This window comes from Vicia villosa, linkage group LG7 (genome assembly GCF_029867415.1).
Source record: "Vicia villosa cultivar HV-30 ecotype Madison, WI linkage group LG7, Vvil1.0, whole genome shotgun sequence".
Lineage (NCBI taxonomy): Eukaryota > Viridiplantae > Streptophyta > Magnoliopsida > Fabales > Fabaceae > Vicia > Vicia villosa.
Window position 1 is genome coordinate 111521436 of NC_081186.1, and position 12341 is coordinate 111533776.

The following is a 12341-nucleotide window of genomic DNA, read 5'->3' on the forward strand; positions in this document are numbered from 1 at the left end:
ATTCTAGAGATAGGACCATCCATTCTCGCCTCCTTGTGATCAACATTTAGAGACTGGAGAAGAAAATTCTAATCCTTGACTGTTTTCATAAGCAAGCCAACATCGGCTTCAGTGGATGAGAGCTTATTACAATGAGTTTTGCAAAGGCTCTCCATAGTTTTTTCTTCTCCAAGAGGTAATATTGTTGCTCCTTCACTACCTCCAACTATTCTTCAAGGGAAGATATCATATCATTGGCTGAGGTCAACAATGTGTGATTGACCTCTTTGGTTTCTTTCATCTTGATAAACTCGCCTTTCAGCTCATTTTACCTTTGGTTGGAGGAATTTGAACCCTCAAAGAGAACTCTCCCTAGAATAACGCTCCTCGTCAAGTATGTTCCTAAAAGCCGCACTATCTTATAAGCACCCATGGTCTTTTCTTTCTCAACACTCTTAACTGTGTTGAGGAGATCATAGAGGAAAGTTAGCCTGTCAAATTTCCTACCCTATAATTTAAACTCTCATTCGTCTTGGGCGGAGGAAGAGGCCCTTTTTGAGGTATACTACCCTCTTTTTCTCACATCAGTCCATCCATCTCTAAGTCAATTAAATGGGTGGCACCAGAGTCTACGAGCGATTTCCCCAAATATGCTTTGTTTTTCTTTGTTGGGTGAGACTTGGATCCCTCCTGGGCGGAACTGGCAGAAAGTTTCATAGAAACAACTATGACCATGCCCCCTTATCCATATTTTCCTTTTCCTTGGTGCCCTTGTCTGGAAACTAGTAGTGTCACTCAGGTGCACGAGTTGAGTCTCGCCTTAACGGGATTTCACCTTTGCCATTGTCGTCTTTCTCTCAACCATCAAAACTTGAGTCATCCTAAATGCAAAATGACAAGGAATAATAAAAAACAAAAATAGACAAGAAAGGCGAGAAGACCAAACAAAGATGGTGAAAACACATTACCCAAAAACTCCAACAATTTGGGATAGTCGATCTCGTATCGAAATAGGTCTCGTGCCCACTTAAACTCTTCCAGAAAGTCAATCTCTTCTTTCCCTGTTTCACTCAACCTACTTGGTTCATAATCCATAGTCATGACGGGCTCACCAATCAAACAAAGAGGAAATTGGTGAGGCCCATCTTCCTCATAAATAACCTTAGGGAAATGGGCACTTCCTCTGACCCGAACACATTTATCCTTTTAGCCTTTTCTAGTTTGAAGTGTACGGAGGAAGCCGTGCCCGATTATGAATGATGCTCAGAGACAACATCCACCCTTGGCCACGCCTTTAGTTTTGTATGAAAAAAAGATGCAGGTGGTGGGGGAGATATGAAGACCCCAACAAATCACCTAAAATCCTCGAGCAAAAACTTGACTATTAGAATGCAATTAAAAAGAAGCAACATGAAATATGCTCAAATTTAAACCCACCCCAAAATCATCAATGATCCCACATAAAATTTCATCTTTATTTGTCGCTTTAGAAAATATAAATAAATTTTTTTATTAATACATTTATTCATTAAACTTCAATTCAATAAACTATTTTATTAAATATAATTGATAAAAACATCAAAAGAAACTCAATTTATTGTTATAATCTAACATAATATAAAATGAAGATACTTATTAGTTTAAGGACCACAAGAGTAGTAGTAGTAGTAGCAGCTCCTAAGGAAAGGGATATGTTCCTATATGATTGAGGTTCGTGGGACTAGGAATGCATTGAGCACAAAACAAAACCATTGACCAACCCTATAGAGCCGCCTAGCACAACAAATATCAATCCATGTTTGGTGATAAAAAATGGCCAAAAATATTTATTAGTCCTGTCAATTTTTTTTTAAAAAAAAACTTTGTTAATTATTATTAAGATTTTATCTTTGTTTGCTAATTAACTAAAAAGTGATACGTATGTTAATTGTTAACTACATTCTAATTATTATAATGCCTCTTGGCTTTTAATCGAATATTAATCAAACACACATGTGTATCATCAACAAGACATTATTTTATTCATTCATTCTAGAACTCATAACTATATAGAGAAAATATATATTCTAGAACTCATAGTTCCCCACCTTTGCGTTGTTAATTAGAGACTCTCATTTTAATAGCTATCAACATCAACTAAGCAAAGTGTTGTATTTTATTCGAGACTTTCCTTGTCTTTAAGTCCCATTCATTCAAAAACATTATCTCAACCAAAAAATTTGGAGAGACTAAAAATATATTTAGAGTCTGTTTACAATTTAAAAAATATTAATAGTAATTATATATCTTTAAAAATAAATTTTATAATAAAAATCATTTCAAATTCATTTGATATAAATTAAAATAGTAATTTTAATATTTAACAACTCTAGATATTCATTGTTAAAAAGTTTAACATGATAAAAGCTGCATACTTTTTCAAAAAATAAAATCCTAAAAATAATTTTTATTATTTTAAAAATGTTACAAAAAGTATTTAAAACAATTTTATTAAAATAAACCAATTAAATATAATTTTAAAAAAATCTTTTAATTTTTTTTATAAAATATGTAGCATTTTAAATTATTATTTTTTACAAAAGAGCTCTTAATCTATAACCTAATATATGAGAATCAACCTAGAATTTTCAACCCTTGTTCCTCGTTGTTGCTCACTACCATCATGGTAGAGTATAGTAGCACCAATGTGTCCTTTTTTTTCTTGACCTATTCAATGGCCTAAAATATTGAGGCTCAAGGTTTTCACATTAGAAATAGTCAATAATTTCAATATAAATTTCATGGTTTGTTCACTTTTTTCCTTTCTATAAACACGCAAAATTAATATGAATATACACCATAGTCTTTTAGCCAAAAAAACAAGGACCCACTTGGTAGAAAAACACACTCATCACCCTTTCCTTCTCTTTTCTTCATAATAAATACCACCTTCCTCTCACCTTCATTTTTGAGCATACCCTTCACATAATCACTTATAATCTCCTCCTCAATTCAACACTTCCTCAACAATTTCATTTCAATTTCAAAAAAAAAAAAAACTATATTTTTTACCAACAAATTTCAAAAATGGAAGTGATTAAGTATGAACAAATTGGTGTCATTGGGGAACTAAGGCAAGGTGAGGAGCTAGCAAAGCAACTTTATGGTCAAATTTGCTCTTCATCTTCTTCATCAACATCATCACCATCATCATCAAGTTCATCATCACATGAAGCAAATGAAGTCTTACTTGATAAAATACTTTTGTCAATTGAGAAAGCAATCACCATGGTGAAGGATAATGTGGGAAATTTCAAGACAAAAAATGTTAACATGATTGATTCTCATTGTTCAAATGGAAGTCCTAAAAGTGAGGTTCAAGATTCAGATTTCAAGCAAAAACATGTCTCCAAGAAAAGGTATTGTCTTAATTAAGTTAGACATTAATTCATTGTCTTTTAAAGGTTTTCATTATTTCATAATAATTTTCTCTATATGTGATTCTTTGATTTTTTTTTGGGATGTAGAAAAACTATTCCTAAGTGGACAGAACAAGTGAAGGTGTATTTAGAATCAGCTTCTGAGGGGTCTATGGAGGATGGATATAGCTGGAGAAAGTATGGACAAAAGGATATTCTTGGAGCTAAGTTTCCAAGGTAAGAATCAGATATAATTGAGGATGCAAATTTAAACTGTTTAACGTACGTTTAATTAAAATTTCCGATGAATTTGACAAAATTACGATGATAGTTTTTATTAAAATTACGGTGGTTTATTGTAATTTTAGTTTTTCTCAAAGTTTTTATTTAAAAAATTTGAAAATTATAGGACTGTTTTTTTGGTATGCAAGTGGCCTTATCTTACTAAAATATTATTGACCAATCAAAAATAAAAAATTAAAGAAAGAAAAAAAATTAAATAACTAGATAAAAGCAAAGTTCTCCAAAGGACAAAGAAAGATTATATTCTGGTAGGTGCAATAATGTGTTATCACTATGCTGTGCTCAAAATAGAAAGGACATTGAAAAAGTTCAACAATTGTACCAACTACCAAGTTGCTATTTTTGTGTTTATCATTCATTCATGCACAAATATAATTTTTTATTTATTTATTTTTTCTTATTATTTAACAAATTGTGATTTGTATGTGCAGAGGATATTACAGATGCACACATAGAAACGCACAAGGTTGTTTAGCTACAAAGCAAGTGCAAAAATCAGAAGCAGATCCAATGATATATGAGATAACCTACAAAGGAAGACACACATGCATCCAATCAAGTCATTTGAACAAACCACATTCATCAAAAAAGATGAAGTTTGGACAAAACAATTCACAATTACCCAATCAAAAAATTCAACCACAAGAAGAAAAAATCCAACCAACAACCCAAGAGATAATTTCCACTTTTGACAACAAAGAGGATGTGTTTCCATCATTCAATTTTTCTTCTCCTACAATAGGATATGAAAATGAAGATGACAAGATATTTTTAGAGACATTGATTGAAAACAATTTCATGGAAAATGAAGACAACAACAATATATTCTCGGAGTCAAATGTTTTTACTTTGTCACTATTGGATTTGGATAATATTGGGCTAGGCCCAAGTGAGTCTGACATGAGTGATATGATTTCAGGCCCGAATTCAGTTGTCGATTCGTCGATAGATTTAGATATCTTTGATGATATGAACTTCGACATGGATTTTTCGAGCAACATTCAAGAATTTTACTATTGATCAGTTGTCACAGTTTGATATTTGTTTTATGTAAGTTTTGTAGATTAAGATTAGTATAATTGAAGAGAGTGAATAAGAATAATGAAACTTCATGTTCTTGTTATTCAAGATAGATTTTGAGTACTTAGGTGTAATGTAAAAATCATTTGTCTTCTTTTTGTTCAAGCAAAGGAAGAATGGGTGAAATAAATAGTTTTTGGTTTTGTCTCATATTTGATGTATAAACTATAAAGTTTGTTATCAATGCATCATTTCATTAAAGAGAAGAGATCATAATTCCTATCTCTCTCATCTTTCTTAGATGCTGCTTTTGTAGAAAGATGATTATGGTAGTGTTTAGTTGTCTGTCGTTATCAAAATTGAATGCAAAATAATTATTATTCCATTAATAATTATTTTTTTATTATTCTTACACGAAAAATAGTTGAATAAACTAAAAATAGTAAAATTCATTATAGGAAATATGAGAATAATTTTAACAAAAGAAAAAAGTTTATATTTCTTTTGAAATGTGTATATAATGAAAACTAAAAAAATTGCAAGTAATAAATATGATTTTATAAAATTATTGTCATTATATATTTGTCTATTTATTTTTTTCTAAATATATAAATAATTTATTTATTGTTATGAATAATCATGAGTAATGAATGTTTAATCTTTTGTCTCATAAAGTTCTGCTAAATGTTAATCAATTTCTTTATTATGTATTTTCTCCGGTTAGAGGTGGAAATAGCCTAGGCTAGTTAGGTTACGTTTTTGAAGGCTTGAGTCTGGCCTACAATAAATTTACAAGGTCTAAGTTTGGCCTATGACTTATCATAGACTTAATCTTTTGGCATGATTTGACCTTTTTAAAAATTTGGTCTCGCCTGAAAGCATATTTAAAAGCCTGTATCTCATTAAAATTTTCAATTAATCCATTTTACTTAAGAAGCCTTATAGGATATATATATATATATATATATATATATATATATATATATATATATATATATATATATATATATATATATATATATATATATATATATATATATATATATATATATATATATATATATATATATATATATATATATATATGTCGACCTATTTAGCCTTTGTTCTAATATATATGCATACATGGGCTAGCCTATTTAACCTTTTTTTTTTAATATATATGCATACATGAGCCAACCTATTTACCATATCTCTAATATATATGAAAATATAGGCTGACCTATAAGGTTTCATAGGCTTTTTTAATAGCTTAAGTCTGACTTATTTAATAAAATAGACATTTAAAAAAGCCTAAGCCTGACCTCCCTATTAAATAGGTCTGGTCTGGTCTTAAGTAGGCTAGGCTATATGTCCCTATAGGCCGATCTGACCTTAAGTAGACTAGACTATAGGTCCCTGTAAGTCGGCCTGGCCTATTCCCACCCCTACCCCTGATCTCATATACTTATTTTGTAATCCATATATATATATATATATATATATATATATATATATATATATATATATATATATATATATATATATATATTTGAGAAATTTATACCTTGTACAATCATATTATATTTCTTTGATCACTCTCTTGTTAAAATTCAGGAAGAATTTAACATTAAAACATTTTTATATGGTTGTCCAAAATTGAATTTTAACACATTAAAGTGTTAATATGTTCTTGATTAATTTCATAATAATTTAATATTTAAGCATCTCTAAAGGAATGCACGAAGAATATTTTTTCTTGATCATTGTTTATGGATATAATTTGTGATATGGTTTTTGTAGAACTAAACTTTAATATTAAATTATCTCCAAAGAATTATTCAAAGATTTGATTTTAACTGATTATTGTGTTTATCAATAATGGATGAATTCCAGAAGAATTCAACATTCAAGCATCCTTAAAAGGTTGCATCTATAATATTAACAAATCCCATAAGGATAACATCTATAATATTAATGAATTCCATAAAGATTGCATCAATTATGTTAAAAATTAGCAACATAATGGCATTAATTAATAATATTACTCAATTCTTGAAATTGCATAAAAAATAGTAAAGTATCTCAGAGGAATTTCACAAATGCGTAAATTGTTTTATCTTTATTCTTGTTTGAAGATATGTAGTATAGTTCTTAAAAAACAGATAAAAAATTACATCATCCCTGAAAGATTGTTTAAAAAAGAAATTTTTAATCATTTGTTATATCGTTCACTAAAAACTATATACTTCACTAAGGGATTGCCCATATAATATATTTTTTTTATCGTCTATGGCGATTGAGCCACTGTTTCTGAAGAACTAATATTTTAATATTAAGATCCTTGAAGGATTATAATTTTTTTTATCTTTGTTGATAGAGAATTTTGGTTGAGTTTTATAAGAACCATGTCATTGGACTATGATTGAAGTTTATAAGATCAGTTTAATATGCTACTGAGTAGCAAAATTAAGAATATATTTTCAAGAATATCTTGAAAGATTACTCAGAATTGTGATTCCGTTTTTTATTGTTCATAAAATATTAAAGGTCACATTTTTTTGGAACAAAATCAAACCTTGATTAATTCAAAAAACCACTAATTACAAGGCGATCACTCGGATCCAGTCCTCAAAATGACAAATAAACACTAAGAGCACATAAACCAACATCAACTTTGCTATGTGCTCTTTTAGCCTATTGTTATCCCAGCCTCTATACAATATTATATCTATTATGTTTCTTCCTATATTGTTTTTGTCCCCTTTGTTATTAAAGACTCTATTATCTCTATACTTCCAAACCCCGTAAATTATTTTCGTGGAAGCAAGCTTGAGTAGAGTTGCTCTCCACCCCATTTCTTTACTTTCCTTCACAAGCCATTGTATTTCATCTTTCCACTTTTTAGGCTCATGTTTAATTTGTATCCAATCCAACACAGGGCCTCGGATCTCTTTCAACTCCATGCTGTCATAGAAGATGTGATTCAAGTCCTCAACTTTTCCATACAGACAACAAATATTATTATCTAACAGCCCAAATTTATGCAGTCTTGCCTTAGTAGCCAGTTTCCCATGGCAAGCAAGCCAAAGAGCAAGCAGAGATCTTGACCTTGCTACATTCCCATACATCAAGTTTCTCCAAATTACCTTTGATTTAACATTGATTAATTCCTCATATACTTTCTTCATATGGAATTTCTTAGTGCTCATCATATGATCCCACACATCTCAGATGTTGTTGATATTCTCCCTTTGCTTCAAAATATTTTTCAGAACCACAAGTTACTTTCTTTAGCCTTAACCTCCATTAAGTTTATTTTATTGAAATAATAAGTGGATCCACTTAACCCAGAGGCTGTCAGTTTTTTGGCTTAAATTCTACAAGTGTTTCATCATTGTAGCCTTGTTCCAAACTCCAAGATTTATAATACTCAGACCCCCTTGTTTCCTAGGCTTGCAAATATTCCTCCAAGCCACAGGGCTTTTCCTGCAAATAGCCTCCCCACCCGTCCATAAGAAGGATCTACAGATAGCATCAATCTTTTTTATCACACATTTAGGTATGGGGAATCACATCATCTAATAGTTGGACATTGCAAATGAAATACTCTTGATGAGTTGTAATCTTCTAACAAAGCTCAAAAGTTTTTTGCTCTAATGTTTGGTTCTACCTGCAATTATGTTAAGGCCCGTGTAGTGGTTAATTGAAAGCTTTTTTCTTGTGAGTCACACTCCTAGGTACCTGAAAGGAAGGGTACCTTCTAGGAAAGAAGTTAATCTCTGGATGTTCCTCTTTGTGCATTCATCCACTCCATTAAAATAGATCCTACATTTGGTTGGATTCATCTTCAAGCCAGTAGAACTAGTAAAACAATTGAAGGTTTGCATCATAACTTCCACTTAGCCATAGTCCATTCTAGAGAACATTAGCTAGTCATTTGCAAAAGTGGGATGGGTAATCCTCATCTTCTCACACTTGGCATGGTGATTAAAGTTAGGGATTTCTTGCATCTTCCACATGATTCTGTTGAGATACTCTATCATAATGAGAAACAGGTAAGGGGATATGCGATCCCCTTGCCTTATTCCCCCTCTTTGCCAACATAATCCCAGAGTGACTCCCATTAATGCAAAACCTGTATGAACAGATGAAATAGCAACCATAATCCATCTGGAGAATTTGTGAGGGATACCAATTTCTTGGAGAATACTCTGTAATGCATACCAATACACCATATCGTAGGCTTTATGCATACCTAGTTGCATCATACATCAGGGTGTTCCATTTTTTATTTTGTAGCCCTTGATCAGTTCATATGCCAGCAGACTATGATTATGTATTTGCTCCCTAGGAACAAATGCAGCTTGAAAATTGCTTATGATACTTCCAAGCACTTTTCTCAATCTAGTTGTTAAGACCTTGGAGACAATCTTATAGATAGTAGTACACACTGAAATAAGTTTGAAATCCTTTATGTATTTAGCATCTTCAGTCTTGGGAATAAGAGAAACAATAGTGTAGTTGTATCGCACGCTCGCGAAATGATGAACAGAGTCGCCACCAATATATTTATCCCAAAGAGGGAAAGGAATATCAGAAAACCTAAGGTGAATAAGAACGAGGTCTTTCGACCAGAGATAAGGTACGGGAGTCGGTTACGCAAGGGGAAGGTACTAGCACCCCTCACGCCCATCGTACTCGATGGTATCCACCTATGTTTGTTTCTATCTAAAGGGTGTGTAAATATATAGCTTAATGCAAAAGGAATGCATGCAAATGAAAGAATAAGAAACACGGGGAAAATAAGGTTTATAAATAGTTGTGCTCGCTTAGGCCCCGCGACCTAATGCCTACGTATCCTTTTCAGGAATCAGAGCGCCGTAGTTCGGCTCTTTAGTTTTTGTTTGTTTTTGTGTTTTTTTAGTGGACGAAGTTACATTCGCACTCCGCTGCTCGACCTCTGGAGTCTTAAGCTGGGAATGGAGCGAAAATAACGTGTCCGATTAAAGAAGGCCTCGGAGGCGAGATAGAGAAGAGAGTTTGAGCGTTTCGAGGAAATCCCTTAAGCAAGGGAAACTCGAGTTACTCTATGGTTTGTGTTTTTTAGAAGTTGGGAACTTACGCCTGAATGGGACCCTTAAGCAAGGGAGATATAAGCACTCGAACATTCCCTTAAGCAAGGGAGGTTCAAGCTTCCATTCCCTTTTTAAGAATTTTCACTTTGATTATTAGTGTTTTAAGTGTTTTCTTTGTATTTTTTAAGGGAATTAAAATCAAGCATTTGTTAAGTGTTTTAAAGTTGAAAAGGAAAAGAAACTAGCCTAAGTATGAAGGGAATTTCTACCTAATTGTTATCATGGTTTCTACCTAAAGTTAGGAATTAAAGAGACATGAAAATAAAGATCACAATTAGAAGTCAACAAGTAGGATACATGAAAGTAGTACAAGAGCATGAAATAGAACAAGTCAAAATATAGCACAAAAGTGAATTAAAAGTACTATTATTTTTATGTTGATTTTTATGGGAGAAATTGAATTACAAGTCAAGTAAAAAGACTAAAAATCAAGTAGCCTAAAAACTAATATTTTTTGTGCACATTTTTATGTCATTGAAGTCTAGAAAGATAGTGGAAAAATTAGTATTTTTATACCTAAAAGAAATTGGTAAAAATCTAATTAAAAGGACCTAAAATCCTAGCAATTAAATAGAGTCAGGGGGTGTAATCTGAATTATGCTGTTGTGAATAGCAGGGGCGTAGGCCCACTGGTACAGGCCCAAGAACTTATTATTTTGCTTATTCAGATTTCCAAAAAGAGAGTTATGGGCTCAGAGGGGAGTGTGATCAGCAAAAAGGCCCAAGATTATTATTCAAATCCAGTATTATTGTTATCAGATTTTAATCAATTAATCATCAATTAATTCAATTAATCACAATAATCCATTAATTCCAATTAATAATATTCAGCTTATTATCAATTAATTACTAACAATTAAGAGAAAAAGATTAATTAAGAAATTAAAGAAAAAGGGTAGAAATTAGGGTTACATGAATGTGACGCTCAGACTTGTTCTTCCCCTCTTCTCACATTTCGCGAACGGCGCCGGAGTCTCCCATGAACCAACGGCGATGGTACGACGGCGGAGGGCTTATCCTCTCCGTTCCGATCCTCTCTTCCTCTCAGCTCAAACATTCCTCTCACCTCTCGTCTCTCGATTCACTCTCTATCTACGATCGACCCGAATCAACTTCGAAGCTCTATCGCCTCTTGCTTTCAGACTCTCAAACGCGGTTCGTAATATGGTGCGATTCTGGTTGAAGATGATGAACGAGATGATTGAAGATTGGAGGTTCGTTGATATGATGATGGCGGTTGATGATTGATTCTACGTTGTTGTTGTTGCAGGTGAAGATGAGATTATAGAGAGGTTGCAAATCTGTTGAAATGAAGAACGGTGTTGATCGATACCGATGGAATTGAAGGCTCTGCAGAAACTGATGGAGATTGAAGTCTTGTGGTGAGAAGGTTGAAGAACGATGAAGAGAGATTCAGAGATGGTGAGAGAATCGAAGTTGTTCGAAGATTTTGGTGTGAGGAAGATTGTGATTCTTCTGCAGGTTCAAGAACGAATGATGAAGGTTGATTTTCTGAGTTTTTTTGTGTATGATGATTTTGCAGGCTGATGATGGAAATGAAGAATGATTATGGCGATTGACTAAGGTTTGAGGAAGTGGAGAAGATTGGAGAGGGTCTGAAGATTGAATAAGTGAAGAGAATTATGGAGAATTTGTGTGATTTGAAGGTTAGAGAATGAAGCTTGATGATGATGAAGGTGAATTGTGGAGAAGGTTAAGAAGCTGAGTGAAGATGGAAAAGATGATGAATGGTGATATTGAAAATGGAAGAGTGGAAGAGAGGTGGTGAAGATGATGATTTCTGGAGAAAATGGTGGAGAGTTTGAAGTGAAGTTGAGTTTTGGTTTTATAGAGATTCCAGGTATTCACAAACTCTCTGATTTTCTGTTTTCATTCTGTTATGGTTTGCAACTGAATCTGTTTTGGGTTAGTTAGAAGTTATAGGTGGTTGAGAAATTCTGTTAGGGAAGTTGAGTTAAAACTGTTAGTTAGGAAACTGTTAGGAAGTTAGTTAGATGTTGGGAAAAGTGGAATAGGTTAGTGAGATGTTATGCAGCTGCTATGTTAAATGTCAATAGAATAGGGATGCAAGGTTAATTATTCTAGAAACTGTAGGTTAGCATTGGTTTTGTGTAAGTTGAATGTTAATAGCTGCTGAATGTGAAATCAATAGGTGGAAGGTCTGAATCTATCTTGTACCGATGCAGTCTGGGTTTTGGTATGTGTATGTGACTGTTTTGAATTTTTATTTTGAATGCATGCTGGTGTGAGGTTCGATGGTTGTTTGGGATTACGCAGGGCTGCAATGTAAGATATGGTTTTTTTCATTTTTGCTTTTGTTGTGGATTCTGAATTAAATTACGGCTGCCTGCAGGTATGGACACTTTTGGATTTGCTGCCAGTGAAGTTTGAGTGTGCTGCTGGGAGTATTGATTTCTGTATTCTGAATAGCAGGATTGCTTTTTATTCTGAATGATTTAGTTTACGGCAGCATTACAACATCGATGCATATAACAGTTCGATT

The 12341-nt window shown here is 32.7% G+C and overlaps 1 protein-coding gene across 1 annotated transcript; it reads left to right on the plus strand.

The window, feature by feature from the left end:
- Window positions 1–2918: 2918 nt before the first annotated feature.
- LOC131618279 (probable WRKY transcription factor 41) lies at window positions 2919–4918 on the plus strand. The gene is made up of 3 exons (XM_058889538.1): window positions 2919–3377; window positions 3486–3614; window positions 4112–4918. The coding sequence occupies exons 1-3, from the start codon at window positions 3046–3048 to the stop codon at window positions 4698–4700; spliced, it is 1050 nt and encodes a 349-aa protein (XP_058745521.1). The 5' UTR covers window positions 2919–3045; the 3' UTR covers window positions 4701–4918.
- The last annotated feature ends 7423 nt before the right edge of the window (window positions 4919–12341 follow it).

Coding starts and splice junctions, on each gene's coding strand:
- LOC131618279 (XM_058889538.1), top strand. CDS start 3,046: ATGGAAGTGATTAAGTATGAACAAATTGGTGTCATTGGGGAACTAAGG. Junction 3,378..3,485: donor AAACATGTCTCCAAGAAAAG/GTATTGTCTTAA, acceptor TTTGGGATGTAG/AAAAACTATTCCTAAGTGGA. Junction 3,615..4,111: donor CTTGGAGCTAAGTTTCCAAG/GTAAGAATCAGA, acceptor TTGTATGTGCAG/AGGATATTACAGATGCACAC.